We start from the raw sequence: 23,420 nt of genomic DNA, 5'->3' as shown, positions 1-23,420 counted from the left end.
GTGGTCGGTACTCTGTGGGCCCCACCATGATTATGTGTTTCATCCATTCCGTTCATCCAATTTTAAAGATCATTTTAGGGATAATCCAGAAAATGAGAGGGATATAAATCTCAGGTGGACCACACCACAGGAAAACAATAGTGATTGGATATCCACCATTAAAATACTCCTAAGGCCCACTGTACTGTTTATTTGACATCCAATCTGTTGATTAGGTCATAAAGACCCTGATGAAGGGAAAAAAATCAGCTTGATCTAAAACTTTTATGGCCCCTAAAAGTTTTTTAATGGTTGACATTCATTCATCACTGTTTCCTGTAATGTGGTCCACTTGAGATTGGGATATAACTCATTTTTGGTCTCATACCATAAAATGATATAGAAAAATCGATGGACGGCATGGATGAAACACATACATTATGATGGGGCCCACAGAACACCGACCATCAGCCATTGGCTGGTGGAGGGGGAGTAGCCAATCCGTTTCCGGTCCTGGCAGGGCCTCTGGGGCCCACCGTGATGTATTATGAAAAAGGCGCGGATGCAAGGCTCGAGTGGGCCACGAAAAGGTGGGTATTGCACGTTTACCGTTGAAAACTTCCTGAGGCCGACATGAACATAGCCACTGTTCACATGTAATTCGTCGCAGGTTCCACTGGGTATGCCGTTGAAAGTCTCTCAATGACAAATGAGCTGTCTGTCTTGGTGCCCATCAAGTGGACGCTTGAAATACGAAGAAGTCACGGTAAAGAAAAATAGGGTGGGGAGAGACTTGGGAGCAGTCCAAGACTGCGGTGTATGGGAAGGGGCATGGATTGGGTACTTCCCCCACCGGGACCTAGCTAGAGATGGACGGTCCTGCCAGGCTTAAGGGGCGACCTGTGGACATTGGATCGCAGGTGGATTGTACTCACGAGTTTCTTTTTAGGACTTTCGTCAGTGTATTTGAGGTGCAAGTGATATTATATTTGATGAAATCTCTACTAATCAGCTACTCAAATTTTTATAGTTGGCCGGACTCTTAGAAACAGTAGGAAAAGGAATCTGAGGATCTTTTGTATCCTAAAATGACTCTTAATCTACAATTAGAATTTCTAGGTAAGGAATCATGTTATAAAGATCGAAAGTGTTAAGCATCCTATTTACCTGGACAAGTGTAGTGCATGATGTTTACTTCATGTGAGTAAATAAACTGTCAGGGATTGAGATTAGCTCTTGCACACTAATGATGCATATGTGTGTGTGATGTGGTGTGGCAATATGATGTCTGCAACAAGCGATGGCCTGGATCAAATAAATCTACCTTGACTCACCTGCTTGAAGAATTGGTAGAAGCCTTATCAGTCCAATTTATTTTATTTTTTTTTATGGAAAATGTCCGATATACCGACGAGTTGCAGAGCATACACTTAGACTGACTAGACCAATAAGGGGTTGGAGTGGAGAGAATGATACACGATGCTTATGCAAGTATGAATGAAGCTTGATCAGAGTATGATAGTAGTGTGTGGACGGACTTGTCACAAGATTTGACTAAGACTAGGGGTGTTCACGAATAGAGTTAGCTCGGTTAGCTCACTCGACTCGATTCGAAAAAGCTCGATTCGACTCGGTTCGAAGCTGAGTTCGAGCTGATTTTTTGAACTCGAAAAAATTTCGAACCGAGTTTGAGCTTGCCCAAGCTCGACTTGACTCGAATTGAACCCCAACTCGAATCAAACTCGTTTGGTGACTCGGTTGCTTTGATATTAATGTTGTTCACCAAGTGTTTGATGAAATGACTCAATGAAGTGTCGACTGGTGGCAAGGAAGGTATGTATATGAAACAAATACCATTTTTTCTTGATTTTGATGTTGCCTACAAGGTGTGTGATGAAATACCTGTGAATAGCTGCTGCTGCTATTTTACATACCGTGAAAAATTGAAAGTGCACTGCATGTGTTTATGAAAATGCCGCAGAGGCTGGATCTTGGCTCGAACCGACCCGAGCAACTAACCAAACCGAGCCGAGCTGAGTTCGAGCTGGAGGCAGCTACTGGCCGAGCCGAGTTGTGCGAAGCTCGACTCGGTTCAACTCATGTATACCCCTAACTAAGACAACTTGGGTTAGTCTTCAAGGGAGACTAATGTGGCTAAAGGTTTAGTTGGGTGAGGCTGACTTAAGGCTATATAGGATCCCTTACTAACACTCAGTCTTCCTTGGTAGATGGGTGGGCTAGGTCCTACTCTCTTTTCCTCGCTCTACTGACTTAAGGCTATACGTGTTGGGAGGTTAAGAGATGGATTGTAAATGAAATGAGAGGGGGTATTTATAGGGTCGTGGGCTTCTTCTTCTTCTTCTTCTTTTGTAAATCTTGAGAAGTCCACAAGTGAATGGGGCTTCAAAGGCTTGAATTGCTTGTTGCCACATAGCGCAATTCAAGCAATTGAATCGATGACAAATGGTGTAATTTTGGCCAAGGATAAGGGCAGTGGTATCTTTTCCCTTCCAGTGTGTTTGCCAAAGAACCCAGCTGACATCACCTCCCCACCAAACCTCTTTGCAAAAGTTGGAGAATGTTCCTATGGCAGGTGGCACATGGTGTGCCGCCCACCACATGAATGCCCTTTTTTTTTCACAGGTGGGCCTTTGAGGTGGTGTATTACTTCTGTTCCTCTTAGTTTTACATTATGGTGATCCTCAGTACTAGTGGGCATGGGAATGGGCTTGGACTGGGCATAAATTTAGGCTTGATTTTGAGCTGATTAGGTTGACTAAATTGGCTGAGTTTAACCTGGTTGGACTAAATTGACTGGTTTATGTGACCTTATGAACAGGTTTGATGGCAAATAAACATCACAGTGGGAATGAAACTTAAGGAGAAGTCCTATGAGACAGCTAATAGATTTTTAATAATGTCACACGGAAAAAGCAACAAACAATCGAGAGGCTACACGAGTAAAGGATGTATGCAGCAGAGATGAGGACATCCATCTGAAATATATTGGGTGTAGTCCCAATTGGAGTATGGTTCAAGCTATCAATGGGCTGGGCCGAGGCAAGCAAAATCAAAATTTTAAATGGGTCCAGCCCAAACAGTTCAAAATCTGGGCCAAAGCTAACCCAAAGCCTGGCCTATTGACAGCCCTAGGTTCAACCATATGTTAAGAAAAGATAACAGGAGAAGAAGGGACAAGAGGCAGGCCTAAAAGGACTTGGATAGAGCTTGTGACAAGGGAATGAAGTCTTCTCACTCACAATAGGGACCTAGCAATTTGATGCTAGATAGGACTGGTGATGGTGATGATGATTATCCTTCTAGGAATCAAATATCAGATGATATCTCAGATGTTATGGCCATTGTGGATCATATTTTAGTAAAAAATTAAAAGAAAATATACAGATGATAAATTGATCATTAGTATCAGTGTTTCATGGATTTTTTATTTTTTATTTTTTTTAAAGCCTTAAATAAAAGTAATAAATGTATTTGTTACTTAAAATAAACTTAATTATTCAAATCATTTTATAAACTTAATTATTTAAATAATTTAAGATTAAATATTGGTCATTGTGGACGAATACTTCTTTATTGACCACAACAGCAGGTATCTTACATGCAAATGTAGCATCTACATATGGTATTGGGGGTGCCAAAAAACTGATATAGAACCCACATACATCCGCTGTATGGCTGGCTTGGAAGGCATGAATGCCTTGTTCTTCTTCATTAAATCATGGGAAATCTGCTTGAAAAGTTCAAGCTTGTTACAGACAAGTTGCATAGAAAATGCCACAAATAAGTGGAATAGAAGACAAAATTACTGATTTCTTCCTATACAGATTTACTTGCACATATTTTTAAGAACTAGCAATCCAAACCCAATACCGAGAAATGTTGCAATAGCAATTCCAAATATACCTACAAGAATCCCAGGAACTATCAAAGAAGCCCATCCTTTGGCTGTGGCCATTGCACATGCTGTTGTGGGGCCTCCAATGTTGGCATTCGAAGCCAACAGCACCATCTTCTTGTCCATGTGTAATAGCCTTCCCACTCCAAGGATCACAGCAAGATGGATGGCTACCTGGACGCTAGCAAATGCAAATATACTGGGTGCTGTGTTGATTACATTCCATATGCTCCCGTTCGCTCCCACCACAACAAAAAAGACCTGTTCATATTGGATTCATACTCTTCTAGAATCGGAAAAAAAAAAAGAAGAAGAAGAAGAGGAAATACAGCATTTCTAGAAAGAAGACAATAATCCAAGTTTGCTTCCGATAACTGCATTTCAACATGTAAGGTTTGGTCGGTTTTCTAGCCCCACATGCACCCATCTGCACACACAGCACACTTGCCAACCTGGCAAGCATGTGAGACATCTGAGGGGTGATAGGGCATCCCCTGTTGTGAAGATGACTATACACAAGATCAGAGTGGTCGACCCATTAGGCAAGCCAAACACGTATGTTATGTGCGGATAGTTGGAAAGCTTTTAACACTGTTCATTCTCTTGTGAAGGGGTGGCCACCTGATGCACAAACCAGCCTGATTTTCACTGCAGGTTATCTTCACGGTGGGGGCCACATAATGTACAGCTCAGATGTCACATGATTATTGCCTCATGTGGAGAAGTGCAAGCAGGATGAGTAACTGTCTTTAGCCTTGGACTTTTTAACTTTTCATCTGCCAATATCAATAATCCATACTCAGGAGAAGACCATGGGTACTGTGCAAAGGCTATGTTCACTTAGAAGAGAAGTTTTAAAAAGTTGAATTCAACTAGGAACACAGTCAGTCCCCGAAAAGTACCAATGAGCTGAGGGTCTGAAAATAACGGCGACTCAGTTGAGTCAATAGTCAAAATTTATGAATTAAGATTATAAAATAAAAATAAAAATAAAAAATGACATTTTCTAGAAGCCCACCAACTGGATAGCCAACTCGGCCATTCTTTAGTTCTACTTCTAAGTTGATGATAAACGCAACCAAATTTCTAAGTTCCCTAAAAACTAGGTGATTTTCATATAGACTCGGCCACAGCTAAGTATCATGCCCAGTACTGAATTCCAAATCCTGATTCAAAGTGCCTTTTCCAGGTATTGATAAGCTGCCAATTCCTACTTAGGAAGAAGGCCATACTGGAATAGAATTAGATGTACCATGTCTTTATGTAATGCTTTGTATAAAGAAGACTAACCGTTTGGTGTGAGTTGCTCTGGACCTTCTTTTGATTACTATTAGGCACTCATGGTCAAGGACATTGAACCGTTACATATGCTTGGTCAAAAAACATCAGCCTAGACTCACCGGTCATTATGGATCTAGTGGCATGGTGAGGCGAAGGGGGGAAGCAACTATGAAGCTTCATAGATACTGTTGCAAAATGCTTGACTGTTGCTTTTTTCATATATTTTTTTTTCTAGAATTAATTGCACTTTATTCGAAAAAAGGAGGAGAGATTTCCTCACAGCAACTACAAGAAAGACCAAAAAGACTCAAAATGTGCTACTGGAGATGAGGTGAAAGGGTTTAGGACCCTAGCCCATGAAATAACCTCTAGCTTTGCCCTCCTGAACACCTCATCAGGGCATACCTTTCAAGGGGCATCCCTGACAGTTCCAAAAGCATCTACCCTTGCACTCGGCCCAGATTGACAATAAACTAGTGAGAAGCAATAATCTCCACAGCACTCTACCTTTAGGGCCATCACCACCCGAAGCAAAAATCTCTACATCTAGCTTTGACTGTTGCTGTTGCATAAATCGTACTAAAATACTTGTCAGAAATTCTTGGTTCTAGCTACTCCCAGAGCAAATTTCTTGTTTTTAGATGGGAGAAAAGAAATAATTGAGGTATTCCAGTCTAGTTTACAAGGCTGTGTTGGTTCTCATAGTTAGGTGTAATAAGGCCATGAGGGCATGATTTTCATACCCCTACTTTTTGGACTGCTGTGGTTGATGCTTTTCATCATAATTCAACAACTTGTTGACTTCACTTGAAACTCGGGCGAATAAACTCAACCTGGTGAGATTTCAAGCCGAGTCACTGTAAAACTTGGAACTGGGCATGACTTAGTGTTGACTTGGAAAGACTCTTCAAGTCAATTCGATGACTTGGTCAACTAGACGCAACTTGCAGTGACTAGAATCGAGTCACTCGCCTTGTGAAAAAACTATCCTAAAGAAGAATATAAGGGGGTAGTAAGGTTCAAACCCCAAACCTCTTCAAAGGGAGGCAGTGATCTCTACCAGTGAGAATCTGTTGTATTCTTGTTAAGTTTTCTGTATTATATTACGTCTAGTATACATAACTATTTCAAATATTTATTACATCTCCTACTGTTTTTAATTTAATAAATAAGTAAATACCATATTGAATCACATATTCGAGTCAACCCGACCCAGACGAACACATTGATTTGAGCCGAGTTTTTGCGTTTTGGAACTATGCTTTCCATGGCATCTTTTAAGCCTACCAATGACCATATCCAACAGCAGAATGGTAATCTCATTGACAAATCCCTACAAGCATGTCCCTCCACTTTTCATTATAGTAGCGTAACAGTACAAATGTATGTTACAGGAATTATATGAACCTCGAGCAGAGGATATGCAGATTATCCTCGAGCCTTTAGTTCGGACAAGTGCAGCCCATGGGTAGATGATCAAGAATATTGGTCTGATTGGACCTATGGGTCAATGATCTAGATTAATGGGGATTCCTCATATTTCTTCTTGATTGAACAATGATATCTCTTGGGCCTGCAAATAGACGGTTCAGGTATCAACATCAAAATGACCAGATATCACACATCAGTGAACTTAAAATCCAGGGGAGTTTTGAGGAGTGAGACTCATCAGACCAAGAGTCTGGATCACCAATCCATGGTTCTTACTCATCCTAACGCAAGGCCCAAGGATGCTGTGCATATCCAGCTCAGGGTTCAAGTAATTTCTGTGTAAGGTAAAAAATGCCTTGCAGGGCCACACAAAAACCTTGATGCCTGTATAGCAAGTATATTTTAGTAACTCAGGTTGAAGTGCTTAGGAAAGAAAGAGTTACTGTGTGAACAGAAGTTCCATTTTCAGAAGGATGAAGCAAAAGCATTGTAATGGGGATAAATTATACAGAGCTTGCTGGAAGCCCTGTAGGTTTCCTACTACTCAATGCGTCTAGTTTAAGCAAAGCTCTCAAGAATTAATGCTGTGGTTGGATGCAAAAGTGAAATGCATAGCTAACAGTCAGTTTAAACAAGGGCCTGTTTGATTTTCCAGTTTCCTCTAAAATGCAAATTAGATGAGCCATCATTATCATTTTCAGGTGTTTGTTTAATCAGGAATTATCATAATGATAGTCAAATACACTTAAAGAAGCAGCTTTCCTAGTGTTTCATAGTTTCTATTTTTTAAAAGGAGACGATAATTTAACTTTTGCCATTATTAACAAGCATATGGTTAATGTTCATAATATCGGTGGCTGGGGATATTGATTAAAATTAACTCTTGTAGTTACATATATTGCGGGCTGGGGATATGGAAACATGTTAATGCAAGGGCATTTTCACACCGGACTCGAGTGAGGTTACCTGTGCGATGCAGGGGCACACTCAGAGTGGGCGGAGCCCACGGGGGGAGGTCTCGTGTTCGAGACTCCTCACCGGGGGTGATTAATGTGCATTTCACACCGGGCTCGAGTAGGGTAACCTGTGGGATGAGGGGACACACTCGGGGTGGGTGACCCATGTGATTTGTGGCCCACGGGGGAGGTCTCATGTTTGAGACTCCTCACCGGGGGTGATTAATGCACATTTCACACCGGGCTCGAGTTGGGTAGCCCATGAGATGTGGGGACACACTCAGGATGGACGGCCCATGTGATTTGGAGCCCACGAGGGGGGTTCGGCCAAGGTCCTAACCCATGAGATGTAGGGCCTGGGCTATGAGATAAAGGGATTAATTCGCCATACTCTAATAGTTCAAGCTTTCAGAGCAAGTGGTTAATTGTCCTGCATCAAATTGGTATCAAAGCGGGAGGTCTCGTATTCGAGACTCCTCACCGAGGGTGATTAATGTAGGGGCATTTTCACACCAGGCTCGAGTGGGGTCGCCTGTGGAATGCAGGGGCACACTCGGGGTGAGCGGGGCCCATGGGGGAGGTCTCGTGTTTGAGAGTCCTCACTGGAGATGATTAATGCACATTTCACATCGGGCTCGAGTGGGGTAGCCTGTAGGATGCGGGGACACACTCAGGGTGGGCAGCCCGTGTGAGGCAGTACCCATGTGATTTGGGGTCCACGAGGGGGGTTCGGCCGAGGTCCTAACCCATGAGATGTGGGGCTTGGGCTACGAGATAAAGAGATTAATTCGTCATACTCTAATAGTTCGAGCTTTTAGAGCAAGTGATTAATTGTCCTGCATCACATGTATCGATATCATTGATATTATCGCCAATAGCCAGAAATATATCGCTAACTGAGGGAAACATGGGGAAAATGGTGGAATTTCTCAATGAAATTTCAGGAGATGGTAAAATACACATATTTGCATACTTAGGAATCAAATAATTGCAAAAAGGTGCATACATAATAAGTTTTTCTTTAATGGGGGCCTAAAAGCATGTAATGCTGACTCATGGAAACATTGGGGAGACAAGGGGGAAATGGTGGAATTTCTCAATGATACTTCGGCAAATGCTAAAATGCACAAATTTACATACTTAGGAATCAAATAATTGCAAAAAAGGTGCATACATAATAAGTTTCCCTTTAATAGGGGCCTAAAAGCATGTATCATTAACTCAGGAAAACATTGGGAAAAAAGGGGGAAATGGTGGATCCATTCATCGACCCATTCACACACATACATATGTACAAATGCACATCTATGATCCATCCATCCATCCATCCATCCATGCATACATATATACAATGACACAAGCATATCTACACAGATGCATGATCCATCCATGCACGTATACATACATGCATACATTCATTCATTCAACCATCTATCCATCTATGCATACATACATACATACATGATACAACCATCAATCCATGCATGCATACATATACACACATACATACATGCAATTCATACATACATGATACATACATCAATCCATGCATGCATACATTTACACACATACATACATACGACCATGCACACATAGATTTTTTGAAATGGATTGTTTTTTAATAAATAGATTCTTGGCGATATCGATACATGGGCTATACACTAGCAATATTATTGATAATATCGCCTATATATTGGCGATATAAGCAACATTTGGAATTAATACAGTCAAATATATCGTGATACATTGGCAATACTTTGCGATATATCTACAATATATCCCCAATACCTAGATTTTTTTTATGCTAACAGTGTTATTAGTATCATTGAACTAGCGATATTGATAATATCAGCAATATTATTGATAATATTGCTGATACTTGGAACTATGGTAAAAATATATATTAAAAATTAAAAATTAAAAAAATAAAAATTCAAGGGAATTAAGTGCCTACCAAGGCTCATATAAAAGATTTTTAGCATTGAGGATTTGAAGGTCCTCCATATATATTATCGCCCAATATGTTCCAATATTGCCCACAGATGGTGCATCTTATGGATTTTATTGTAAAACACGATGGAATTTAAAGATTTTGAAAAATCCAATTCTTTTAGTATGATCTCTGTCTAGATCAACCCATGTTTCTTAAAAGAAGATAAAAAAAAATCTATTTTCTAATTATAGCTAAAGTAGACATGTTGATAATTCCCGTTGTTTATCTCCTAACGCAGGGAGTTTCTCCTAGATCCATCTTAGATAAGGAGAGATAAGAGCTTCTGTTTGTATCTTGGTAAGGGCCATATTAGACCAAAGCCATCCATATGGTGGACCCCACATAGGAAATGTGGAAATGTGTGGATCTAAGGGTGTGTGGATTTGGCCCACCTGCTCTCTCTCTCTCTCTCTCTCTCTCTCTCTCTCTCTCTATATATATATATATATATATATATATATATATATATATGTATGTATGTATATATATATATTTGCTCTCTAGGTGACATCCACAAAAGGGGGAAGGTGGGGACGTCCAAGCTCTCACTCCTTTCCCTTTGGGATAAAATCTTATACGAGGGGTTAGAGTTTCTGGAGGAGCATAACATATGGTGCCCTACCACCCTATAGATATCTGTATCTTACTGTGAAGGATGTCTATTTACCTTCATAATCCATGCACCTTAATTGTCCAAATCCATACAACATCTGTCGTCACCATCCCTAAGTAATTCTCATGCCACCTAGGGTATGGATCAAATCGTATCTCAACCGTTGGATATACATTAAGCATGATTTAAACCAAATCAACGGTTAAAAGCAAAAGTTATTGGTTAAAAAATCATGGTTAACCAAGTAGAAGCCTCATAGACGTTAGTTTGTCTTTTAAACACTCAATAGGTGGTCCAAACCTTAAGATCAACCACATATTCATGTCCCGGGTAGACCAAGTGGATCCCATATTAGATCGTGCATATTTCGAGAACCTTAATGAAGATACCTAGCTACACCCACTTTCTTTGGTAATGTACTAACCTAGTAACTTATAAGGAGAGCTAAAGCATGATCAATAAAGCTTTTTCATCCACACATCCTCAAGTCATAGGGATTTGATGGAGTTAGTGCAACCACAAGCATATTCAAGTCTGGAAATGATGGGTTTCCCAGGCTTAATACTTGCAAGTGATCCTTGTCAATGCAAGTGAGTGACTAAAGGCCCTACCAAGGAACCATCCATGCAACACTCACATGGGGTGGGGAAGAAGGCAAATCAACAATAAGTCAGTCCCTATATGCGGAGACTGTCCATCCTAACACCAAACAAGTCCCCTCACATAAGATGGCAATCCAATCATATCACAGGTATGGTCAGGAACTTGTATGGTCATGGCCATGGCAATGAGATCCATAGACCACAACTCTCTTTTGGCTAACAAGTTGTTGTGCCCAAAAGTATCAGAGGCTATACCTCTCAAACCCACTTAAACATATTCCATAAGAATTAACTCAGAAAATGTATCATGTCATCAATTGAGGTCTAATAACATTAGTTTTCTAAGGCACAACCCCAACAATATCGGCCCAATACGGGCCTGAAATGGGTAATACAAGCAATACAGAGCGATTCAACCCTAATTTGGTGGTGAATGATAATAAATGCAAAAACTGATCTTTAAGCCTATGGTTAGCATTTGCATAACAACAAAAGTTACATATGTGAAGCCCTTAAAAGACACCATACTAGTGCATGCAAATTGAGTATGATGGAAGTCTATCAGTAACAATTGAGCTTACCTGCATCAGAATCAAAGCAACAGATTCTCCGGCGGGTGCAAGGTAGCCAAATTGTGATGGAAGCATGGTTGCCAAAATTACTACAATCGCTGTTATACATTGAAGGCTGCCTCCTTGAATTCCTAATAAGTCCGTGAGGTAAGCACCGAGTTTGCAGATAGCAAAAGATAGAGCAAGAGCAGTAGCAGTCTGTAACACAGGGAGCTTGTTGCTGGGCTTGGATTCCACATCCGTTAGACCATCTGATAAAGTTCCAATTTCCTTCAGAGAATGCATCTTATGATACTATAGCCTTCATATACTTATTTTATGTTTAATGCTTTAAGACATCACCAATGCCCTGATATGAATACTTCAGATACTTCTAGATATGTAGTTGGCCTGTCAAAGCCTTATTGGACTATATAAGAATTACAGCCTACCTAATAAACCAAAAATCGTAGAGTGTATCAGAATCATAATTTGCATAACGAGATAAATATCATAGTAACTATGCAATGAAGAGGATGAAGCCTAAGTAGCCATTTTTGAACTGTCGCTTCTTGGTAATCAGCAAGGAAGATAAAGGGTATTAAATTGAGGCTTGCAATTTTCTGGTTGTATAATGTTTTGCAGGAAATCTGTCTAGACAAGATCATGGAGGTGTCCATCAACCATGCTCTTAAAGAGGAAAAATATGCGGATGGTTCCTTCGCTATGGATAGCATTAGGAAGTCTTCCATTTGTATTTCAGGATCATTTGCCCTCCTTTCATTGTTTGCCTATTTAGGTTTTGTTTTTCTGATAATATTTGGTTCTTCATTCAATGAGTTGACATTACACGATAAAACAAGAACATTTTACTTTAAGAGTCTACACATCTAGTGTAGCTATCAACTCTCTCAAAGATAAAAGAAAAGAGTTCATTCTGCAATTCAAATCTCACTACACAAAATACTTTTAAAGTTTCAAATAGACAACAAAATAAATAAATAAATAAACTCCAAATAACTGCTAATAGCTTGAAGTCTTGAGCCAATTTCACTACGATATCAATGATTAACAACATTTCCGTTCGCAAGAACACATTTTTAGCAGTTTCAGAAAGATAGAACACAAGCATATGCACCATTGCTTGATGCTGAGATTATTAAAACGTAGAAAGATACTAAGCTAAGAAGTACGCACCACTGGCCGATGCTGAAGCCTCAGGAGGTATCCTCGATGCTAATGCGAAAAGTGATGTGAAATATATTGCGCATATAACATTGTCTGCAGCTACTCCAGCAGCCAAAACTGATGGAGAAACATTAAGAGCCTTCGAGACAGCAATATAATTGACCGCTAGGGTTTTCCCACAAATCAAGGACAAAACTAATATCAGTAATGACATCGAACATGAGAGAAACAACAAAGCCCTCACAGACTCCACATCATATTAATTCAGAAATAGTGAATGCAAGGTTTTCAAATGCAACATAAAAGAAAAAAAAAAAAAAAATCAGTACTACTTTATTACATTGCTTATTTTAAAACATTATCTCCAGTTCAGTACAATGCTTATGATGTTTTCTCTTATCGTTTTTCCATTATCGACTGTTCTTTCTTACTATTACTCCAACAGGTGGACAACTTGTTAGATGACCTGCAATCAGTAATACTTATGGGAATGTAGTTCTGGTTGGACTTTATGGCTCACTTTTGGGGTTTCTCTGTAGTTTGATATCACATGTTTCAATGTAACTTGAAGCTGTCAAGACAAGCTAAATTTCAACTGTAATTTGCTATCTTGGGAGACTTCTGAGAACCTGACAAACCTTTTCAAGATTATAGTTTTTTGCTCTTAATTCCAACCCAAACAACATGAAAAACTAAAACAGATGTAAGAACTGTTTTTTTTCCCAGTTATCAATTGAATATTTGCATTATGGACTGCTTGGGACTAAACACACAGAATTTAGCCTTAGAATAAAGCATTCCTTTCACTCATAATCTCTCCCATGCAAACCAAGGATTTTAAGTCATAATTACATTGCGCCTGTGGGGAGTTTTGTGCTCGCATTGCCATTCCCAAGCCCAGATAATGGAGATGGATTGCGTCAGGTTGGCATCCAGTGTCAAACTTATGCCATAACTTCCATCATGAACCCAAACATACAATATCTGAAAACTTCTAAGGGATTTCAATGAAAGAAACAATAGAACTTTCACATCAATTGTCACCGTACTCTCCCCACGTCGGTTTATGTTTTAGGGGAATTTGTTGAGGTAAGGTAGCAATTTTCTGAAGGATTAAAAGCAATCCACAATACAGGTATATTCCGTAGAACCTCTGAAGATAAGCATGTGATGCATCTATGTAAAATATCTCCTATTCAAGATGCAGTAGCTACAGGAATGCAAGCACCATAATCTAGAGAGTGACCTCGCATCAGAGAGGATACATAATGCATAATTCTTTTTTAAAAAAATAATAATAAATTAAAAGAGGTATAATCTCTGCACTCGGAATATAATTTTTTTACTGTAGCATTATCTATTAGATGTCATGTCAAACACAGGTGTTTGCAAATTTGAATTCTCTGTTTCGGTGCCCCAAGTCTGTTTTGGCTAGAATGGAAGACTTGAAGCAGGTTAATCGGACGCTCCTTGGCAAATGGGTGTGGAGGTTTGTGACGGAAGAGAACAGCTTATGGCATCAGGTAATATCTTCCAAATATGGAGTTTCTCCCTGGGGTAATGGACCAAAAGTTCCTCTATTTACAGAGCTACTCACCATTGGAAGTCGATCTCCAGGCTGGCTAATGAAGTCTTCTCCCAGATTGGGTATTCTATAGGCAGGGGGGACAGTTCTCTTTTGGGATGACGTTTGGTTGGGAGATTCAAGTCACAGATCTCTATTCCTGCTGGTTGCCCATCTAAGCCCGCGTCACAGCATATCTGTTTCAGATTGCTTCTCTGTCTCTAGCGAGTGGGGGGAACGTAGATTCCTCTGTGTAGATGCAACCTCAATGATGCGGAAGCCGAAGAGATGATTGCATTCCTGGAGGGAGTGCAGCCATCTCCAGTTGAGAGAGACGCTCCCTATTGGCGAGCTGACAAATCAGGACATTTTTCTGTTCGATCTTTCTTCAAGGTGATCGAGCCGGTGGACCTGCGATCAGAGTTTTAGCTTTTTAGCCCCCATTTGGCACATGCAGGCTCCACCCAAGGTCGTAGTTTTCAGCAGGCTGGTAGGCAGGGGTAAAATTCTTACAGTGGATAACCTTTGCAAAAAAAGGTATAATCCTTCCCAACGTTTGCCTCCTATGTTTGCAAGCTGAAGAATCAGGGGACCACATCTTCTTGCACTGTTCTTTTGCTAGGGGGATATGGGGTTACATCCTCCCTCTTGTCAAGGCTGTTTGGGTTATGCTTGGCTCTATAAGAGAGCTGGTTCCTTCTTGGTTAGGGGGGTGTACCTCTGTGAAGGACAGCAAGGTCTGGCAGCAGTCCATGGTGGCAGTTTTCTGGAGCATCTGGTGGGAAAGGAATGATCATTGTTTCAAAGATACTAGTCACCCCTTTCCTTCTCTATCGCCAGAATTTCTTTGTTGTTTAAGAAGTGGGATCCTTGACCAAAGGGCTGGTTTTTTGTATTTTTAGTGTTTCTTTCTGGTTTCAGTTTGTGTTCACTGTTTTTCTTTTGGCTTTTGCCTTTAATAAAAATCATCCTTCATTAAATAATAATAATAATAATAATTAAAAAAAAAAATCACAATGTCAATGAGTTGCATCCGTTTATCTCAGTATATTTGTTAGAAGAAGCTTATGTGCAAAAGCTAACTGCAATCTTTCCTTGAAATTACCTCCACCAATGTAACTACTCATGAGCGCAGCAGCTACCTTCCAACTATCTTGACCAAGTGATCGCATGGGCACAATTAGATATGCTATTACTGTTCCAATCATTGTCGCAACTGTCACAGTGGAAAAGAATTTAAGAATAGGGGACTTGAACTGAAACAAGAAAAAGAAAAGAATTTAACAAATCCAAGTACATATGTATGTGTTTCAAACAAGATTGAGAAAATTTACAAACTGCATACTGTGGATTAAGGTGGTGTGTCGTTGTATGAATAAAAGAGAGAGAGAAATAAATGATAATTAAATTGGGGCTAATATGCTTGACTTTTCATTTGCCAGATCTAAACACCAACCCATGAAAACAAATACTTAGAGAATGGAAAATGATAACCGTTGCAAGCTTACAGCCCCTAATGTGAAATTACTTTTCTTTTATAAGGTGAATTGAATTATGACTCCCTCCGCACCTCATGCACTGGTCCTTAGCCAGGGACACACTGGAGCTACACGCCCATATATATCAACTAAGTGCACACCATTGGGGCCCCAGGCCTGTGGACTTATGCATGAGCCTGTCAATCACACACTCATACATTTCTGCCTAGGATAATACTGCAAGGGTTGGAGCTCTACTCATCCTTGAGCGCACTGGTGCAACTCTTTGGTTCAGCTCAAATTATGTCCACATGTATCTGTGTGCATGCAAAGCCGCAAGCACAACCCTCCTCTCCGCTCTCTGGCATCATCAACAGACATGCACTGATGAGGAGAGGTGCATGCACTAGCACCTTAACCTCCACTGTATCTTCACAGATGGTGGACACACAGGTGTGTTGACCTTCACCCCTATTAAAGGTGTAACAGGTGCACCAGCACTGTTGCCAGAGCTGCTGGAAAGGCCCCGGGCACTACTACATCTCAACATGATGGCAATATCCAATCCATCAATACTAGAGAAACCTACTGGCCTTAGAATTGGTGGATGGCACTACTTCATCGTACATAGAGCCACCAGGAGGGTCATGTCACTTCTAGACCTATAGAAGACCTATTCATCATCAAAACGGGTAGCCCAAGGATTCAATCAGCATTGCTCTACAGCCAAGGAGTTGAAATCAATGCCTACACAAAGCAGCTAACCGTCTATCTAATGCATTTGACTCTCTGGATATATCACATCCATGACGCTACTTGGTTGTATGAAACACCAGATTTGGACCGCAAGTCGTTTTGCTTAAGCTATTCATGCCTCAAGTAGCTAATCTCAGTTTCTACTGATTTAGCACATAAGTATCTTTGATAAACAACATACTTAATCCTGAACAAAATCCACGCATCAAATTTATTTATTTTTTTTTTTAAAAAAAACATCATTCTAACCCTCCCTATCTTCTATGAGCCTGTTTGGATTCATGGAAAGGAAAGGAAAGGAAAGGAAACATCATTTCCCATGAAACTATTTTCTATTGTTTATGAAGACTTTTTTGTGAGAATTGATGAAAATAATCATTTCTCACTTCCTCTTTTTGTTGAAAAATTGACAAACTTATCTTCCCACCTCCCTCTAAGAAAGGCATTTTTCCACAATTGAAGGAAAATGAATTTCTCAAGAGTTAAACATGTATCACTGCCCATCTTGAATCGCCTCGCATGTGTCACATATGCAGGTGTTCCACCATATCTTCTATTTTGTCACACATGTGCCAATGCACCACATGTGCCATCATCCATCTTTACTTGGGCCCCACATGTACAAAGCACCTCAAATGTGCCACATGTGCCAACTTTCCATTTTCCATCTTTTGTTGTGTTGCATGTGTGCCACCATCCATCTTCACTTGGGTCCCACATGTACAAAGCGCCCCACATGTGCCAACTTTGCATTGTCCGTCTTCTGTCGTGGCGTACATGTGTGCTACCATCCATCTTCACTTGGGTCCCACATGTACAAAGCGCCCCACATGTGCAACCATCCATCTTTTGCATACACCTTACATGTGCAAAGCGCCCCACATGTGCCACATCTGCCATTGTCCATCTTCAATCGTTCTATATGTGCATGTGCCAATGAGCCTATGTCACATGAGTCACATGTGCTAATGTGTCACTTGCGTCACATGTGCTAATGTGTCACCAGCGTCACATGTACCATCATACTACTTCAAGTAACCCTCATGTAAAATCAAAATCTCAAGACCCCATCTCAAAATCTCGAGACCCCATTTCAAAATCAATCTCTCTCTCCCTCTCTCCCCTTCCCTTTGCATAAAGCCATAAGCCATTTTAAGGTATTCAACAACGCTTAAATGGCATTTTACCAAACTAATGATTGTCACATAAGCTACTGATTTGTTGCTGTCATCCAAATAAGTAGCTTATCAATGAGTATCCAAACAAACTAATGTTTGTCACATAAGCTACTGATTTGTTGCTGTCATCCAAATAAGTAGCTTATCAATGAGTATCCAAACGTGGCCCTAACGACTAGCAAGCTACAAGATGGCATTTTACCAAACCGACTACATGAACCTTTTATGCACAATGGCTCAAGGCGAAGACTCTCCATGCTCCATGCATTAGTTGACACATGCTAGATATCTTATTGTCACATCCGTGCACACATGTGGCACTTAGGACATGCATCATTTGCATCAGACATCATTTGTATTTGTGATAGTACATTGGTTTCTCCAATTGAATGAAATTAAGAGCTTGTGGTATGTCATGGCCTGGAATGTAGTTTGTCACCAAAATTAATGAAAACCCTTTCTATAAGGATTTTTGGGTGTTAGATGTAAGTTAGATAATTTTTGTAAACATTGGCATTCCAAACTCATGTGAAAAGGATACACATTGGATATTATTAGGCATACAAAAGTATGAAGGCATGAATCAATAGGCTAGTAAGAGGGTAATGAAGAAGAAGAAAACAAAGTAGGCAAAAAAGAAAAATGATTGTAGAGGAGGAAAAAAGAAAAAGAAAGAAAAGAAAAGAAGAAGCTAATTATGCAAACTCAAAGGAACTTACAAGGTTAGTTAGAAATGCAGCCTTGACTCTTGGCTGTGAAAAAGGATTCTTGTGAACCAAACTGCCTAGAATAAAATTCACAAGGAAAAAGTTAACTGGAGAAATTGTTTGAAATAGTGCAACATTGGATGGTTACAAAAAAAAAAAAGGACATCCAGGTACGTCACAAAGTTCGCATGTTTTTCTTTGTAAGGACGACTATCGATATAGGATGGCAATGGCATGCGCAAAACTTCCAACCATGTCCACCATTGACACATAGACTTCACAGCAACTAAACAACTAATTAGACTAAGGGACCCATCAAATGAGTGTTAGAGAACTCAACTTCTTTATCCACAGGTGCTATAAGTTTTACCAAAATACGCATCATCAGCATAATCAAAACCCTGTCCCAACTATTCTGGTCAGCCTTATCAATCCTGTTTTGGCACCCTCGAAATAGGAATCATTCTCATGTTAGTTTGTCAAAAGTTTCATGGCCAACTGCATAGCTGACATCACCCACTTTCTATCCAGGCCGAGCATCACCAAGTGCAATGCTACCAGGCAGAATTCTTTACCTAGTACATATACTGGACTCAAATGTAGGGCATGAACACACAAAGAGACTATGGCTTGAATGCTGGTGCATACCAAAACAAGACAGAAAGAACAGAAATTAATATACCATGCACTGATTGTCAGTCAATATGAAAAGATATATCTAGTAATTCCACTAGCATCATTTGGTAATGTTGCCCTTGCAAGAAAAAAAAATCATGATAAATGTTGCAGCATGTCTTTTAGGGTGAGTTTGGGTATACTGCTGGATTGAACTGCAAAGTGGAAAATGGAAATAACTAAATTATAATTTCTTTATTGGTGAAAGTCTTATGATCCCACAGGAAATTAATCAACCTCTTTTATCCAGGCTTTGAAACAAATCATGGAAAAGGTTTACATCAATGACACTTGCATGACAACAGGGTCCCACCCAATACTAACCCCCAGGCTAACTAAAATATGCACAACCCAAAGAGCAAGCAAGTGACAGAGTGTCTTTGATTGGTACGCCGTGAAGCACGAGAAACAAACACACACATAGGAGTTCCCTCATATAAGGTAAGAAAACACAGGCACCCAAGTCAGCAACAAGGCACACACACATACAACCATGAGATCAGAAGCAGAGAGGACATGCTCTGGTGGTTGGCTGCAAAGAAATAGCAGGGAGACCCCTGACACATGTTTATCAGACACTCAGATGCCAATATGAGCATGACATCACTGCACTTTAGCCTAACTATTGCACTCACCTGAAAAGGGAATTGGCTGCAGTTTAGGTCTAGAGAATCCAATATCAAATGAACTCGCTAACCACGAACTACTGCTAATAGTATACATATTTATAATTATGCAATATTGTATTTACAATTATAGTGTGCATAGTATTGTAGAGCTATGTGGCTGCATAATGTATCTATAGCGGTTCTCTAATTGCAAGTGTTTATAAGGGCCCGTTTGGATGCACTTTCAAGGGTGTTTCCACAAAAGAGGTTCCAAGCCTGCTTTTCGGTCGTTCAACAAAACCAATCAGATTGACATTTTAGAACCTACTTTGTCAAGCAAGTGGCAAAGCGAGCGTTTGCCAGGTGCATAGAAATGCACATTAAAAACCCCAGTTTAGCTCAAAAGGTGGTCTAAACCTCAAATGGCCCTTTGGAGGGTGCACCCAAGCAGGCCCTAAAGCAGCCATTCTCATGCCACCCAACGTGCCAACATGACACTTGTTGCAAGATGCAGGTGGTGTACATGCCCTTGCCTGAAACAAGTCAAGTCTACTGACCACAGTTGACAGAACAATTGATAGCTAAAAGAACTTGGTCAAGCTCCCTCCCTGCCTCCCTGATTTGCAGCATCAGGTACACTTCTCCTTTCTCCTTTTTTTGCACCGACAAAAGGGGGACCAAAGGGTATTGTTGCGTCAAGAAAAGGGAGATGGAATTCATAGCCCTAAGCTCTGTGGGGCCCGCTGTGATGTATGTCTTATATCCACTCCATTCATCTGTTTCACCAGCTCATTTTAAGGTATGAGACCAAACATGAGGCTGATCCAAATCTCAAGTTGGCCGAACCATAGGAAACAGTGGGGATTGAACGACCACCATGAAAAGATTTTTGGGGCCACATAAGTTTTGGATCAAGCTGATATGTGTGTTTTACCTTCATCCAGACCAGTGTAACTTTACGAATGGGTTGGATGGAAAATAAACATCATGATGGACCCTGGGAAAGTTTCAACTGTGAGCATCATTTTTCCCACTGTTTCCCGTGGCGTGTTCCACTTGAGATTTCTGCCTCAATGATTGGGTTCATGCCTTAAAATGAGCTGGTTAAATAGATGGATGCCGTAGCATACGTCATGGTGAGGTCTATTGCCCATCCTAAAAATTATTCTAGCCCATTAATCATGTTGAGCATGCATGTGTGTACCTTGAATGTAGATTGTTGGTCATCATTTTCTTGGATGTGGATTGTGTATTGAGCCACTCACCACCCTTTTCTGTGGTGCGAAGACTCTGTGGAGCCCATCGTGATGTATGTGTTTTCTCCATGCTGTCCATCCATTTTTTCAGCTCATTTTAGGGCATGAGCCCAAAATTGAAGCATATCCAAAGCTCAAGTGGACTACACCACACACACAAAAAAAAAAAAAAAAGGGATAATGATGTCTACCATTGAAACCTTCCTAGGGCCCACAATGATGTTTATTTGTCATCCAACTTGTTCATAAGGTCACACAAACCTGGATGAAGGGAAAACACAAATATCAGCTTGATCTAAAGCTTCTGTGGCCCTTAATAAGTTTTCAATAGTAGGTGTTCAATTCCCATTATTTCCTGTGGTGTGGTCCACTTGAGCTTTGGATATACTTCAATTTTGGTTTCATGCCCTAAAATGAGTTGGAAAAATGGACGGATGGCATGGATAAAACAAATACATCATGGTGGGGCCCCGCAAAGTCTTCACAACACAGTAAAGGGTGGTGAGCACCACACTAGACAATCGCATCCCATTTTCTTAACCATTTATTTTTTCTTGAACATGTGGCCCGCTTGATGAATGGACTATCTGGTCCCCACTTGATGGATGATTTTCCAAACGTCCCCTATCAATGACCTTGTAAAAGCTCTAAAGACCACTGGAAATTTATTTATTTTTAGATGCATTACATAAAAATGCTCATAAAAGAATCAAAATAAATAAAAGTTGTAGTTGTTTGATTGGTGAAGGTGGCACCCACCTATTGTTGGTAATTAGTATGTTCATTATGCCATCATGGACTGGTTCAAATTTAAAGCAAATAATTGGACAGCAAGGATCATCCGATGGAATATTTTTAGCATCTCTCGTCCAATAAACTCAAATTGTGGACCCCAAATGTACGGTATATTGGGCTGAGCAAAGCTCTTGACTGTAGATTGTACTTCTTCACGAGTCCTCCTGCCATGTGCACAGTGAATTTATTGTTACTAGTAATTTGCTTATTTCTTATATGAAGTAGATGCTCTACATTATAGGATTTTGAGTTTGTGGGCCCACTTTTGTGGCCCACCTGATGATTGATTTAGCCTAAGAATCAGCTCAAAGATTCATCTAGGTGGGTTCAACCCAATTAGATATCTTATGGAAAGCTTTTTTTTATGTGATCTGAAGATTTTGGAGCAGTTCCTTACTCCAAGCTTTGTTTGGTGTGCTACTTACCTCTAATTGACTTACAAGTTACCCAAGCACAAAAACTATTTACCTGCAAGTGACTTACAACTTATACCCAAACAGGTAGCATATGTAAGTCACTTACAAAAACTACCACCCCTAAAGGAGTTGAAACTAAAGCTTTGTAGATGAATCAAGATGAAGGGAAAGACAGAGAAATAGTAAAATGGAAGCTACCTGATCCAAGCAAGAATGCCAAGAACAACGTCCCCGTTGACCGCAAGATACGGCGCAAATCTGCTTTGAAGAGCAGCAACGGGATGACCATGGGCAGCAGGTACTCCATGACAACCGAATAAGCTGGAGCTTCATAAGGAATGATCCTAAGATTACTCGCAGCGAGCCCCACCAGAATGCTCACTATAGCCCCACTCAATGTGCTCCCTATCTTTGTCGTCTCAGACCTTCCAATCCCAACCACAAACCATCATACTTCAAGTAAAAACTAAACCAAGTTCAGAACTAATGCCTAGAGCACGTTTGGATGCACTATCGAATCAAATCGCAATTGTTAGGGTCGGGGCTCCAAATTGAGGCTGCTTTGATTTTTGAGACAGAATTTCGAGGGTTAATTCGACTACACAATATAAATTCCTTTGTTTTGTCTTTGAATGGAAGAGAACTGAGCAATTGTGATTTGATTAGCTCGTGCATCCAAACAGAGAAACGAACTACTGTTACTTACCAGATGCCGAAAGTGCCGATGGAGAGAAGAGTGGCCCACATTCCCCATTGATCATGGGCAGAGATGAGCGGTGGGGATGCGATGTTGAATTGGGATATGACTTGCAGCTGTCGACGTTTATTGATTGGAAATGAGGGAGAGGTGGAGATGGGAGGATGAGAGAGATGGAGTTTGTTGGGGAATGAGGGTTTGGAGATGGGAAGAAGGCGGTTAAAAGCAGTTAAGGTAGTTGGAAGATGATGGCGGGAAATGACAGTTGCTGACGTAGGGAAGCTTGGGAATGGAACAAGAGGGATTGAGGAAGACATGAGAAATAGGAGCATGAGTGGCAGTTGAACTTGAAAATGGATATTCGGTCGCACTGCGATGGACGACGATTGCCTGAGAGACCCGCCTTCAAGTATATACCTGTTGACCCATAGACTCTATGGGCCCCGTGATGTATGTATTTTATCCGGGCGCGGCTTCGGTGGATTCCTGATGTGGGGCCCACTTCAATGTATGTGCCTTACATTCATGCTGTCCATACGTTTTGAAAGCTCATTTTAGGGCATGATCCTAGAAAATGAAGCAGATCCAAATCTTAGGTGGACCACACCACAGGAAACAGTGGTGATTCACTATCAAAAACTTCTTGTGGGCCGGTCAAAAATTTTTCTATCAAGCTGATATTTGTTTGGTCACTTCATCCAGGTCTTTGTGACCTTATCAACAGGTTGGATGGTAAATGAACATTTCGGTGGCCCACAAGAAGTTTTTAACGGTGGTTAT

General features: G+C 40.5%; 1 protein-coding gene across 3 annotated transcripts; it reads right to left on the bottom strand.

Moving 5' to 3' along the window:
• Positions 1-3,676: 3,676 nt before the first annotated feature.
• LOC131233198 (uncharacterized) lies at positions 3,677-23,041 on the bottom strand. 3 transcript variants are annotated; one of them, XM_058229827.1, is made up of 7 exons: positions 22,650-23,041; positions 22,142-22,368; positions 18,206-18,270; positions 15,180-15,330; positions 12,520-12,675; positions 11,353-11,594; positions 3,677-4,156 (listed from the first exon to the last, which is right to left on the bottom strand). In XM_058229827.1, the coding sequence occupies exons 1-7, from the start codon at positions 22,970-22,972 to the stop codon at positions 3,827-3,829; spliced, it is 1,494 nt and encodes a 497-aa protein (XP_058085810.1). In that variant the 5' UTR covers positions 22,973-23,041; the 3' UTR covers positions 3,677-3,826. The 3 variants fall into 3 exon arrangements, with proteins under 3 accessions (XP_058085810.1, XP_058085811.1, XP_058085813.1); XM_058229828.1 differs by lacking the exon at positions 18,206-18,270 and having other exon boundaries at positions 15,180-15,290; positions 22,650-23,040; XM_058229830.1 differs by lacking the exons at positions 15,180-15,330; positions 18,206-18,270.
• Between the last annotated feature and the right edge of the window lie 379 nt (positions 23,042-23,420).

The sequence above is a fragment of the Magnolia sinica genome, chromosome 18 (assembly GCF_029962835.1).
Source record: "Magnolia sinica isolate HGM2019 chromosome 18, MsV1, whole genome shotgun sequence".
NCBI lineage: Eukaryota > Viridiplantae > Streptophyta > Magnoliopsida > Magnoliales > Magnoliaceae > Magnolia > Magnolia sinica.
This window is presented reverse-complemented; position numbering and strand designations above follow the sequence as displayed.

Bases quoted from the DNA above. Each gene is read 5' to 3' on its own strand.
- LOC131233198 (XM_058229827.1), bottom strand. From the start codon at position 22,972: ATGCTCCTATTTCTCATGTCTTCCTCAATCCCTCTTGTTCCATTCCCA. The intron at 15,331-18,205 runs GTAAGTTCCTTT...TTCTTGTTTCAG, and splicing joins CTGCATTTCTAACTAACCTT to TTCAAGTCCCCTATTCTTAA. The intron at 12,676-15,179 runs GTAATTTCAAGG...GGAAAACCCTAG, and splicing joins GAGTAGTTACATTGGTGGAG to CGGTCAATTATATTGCTGTC.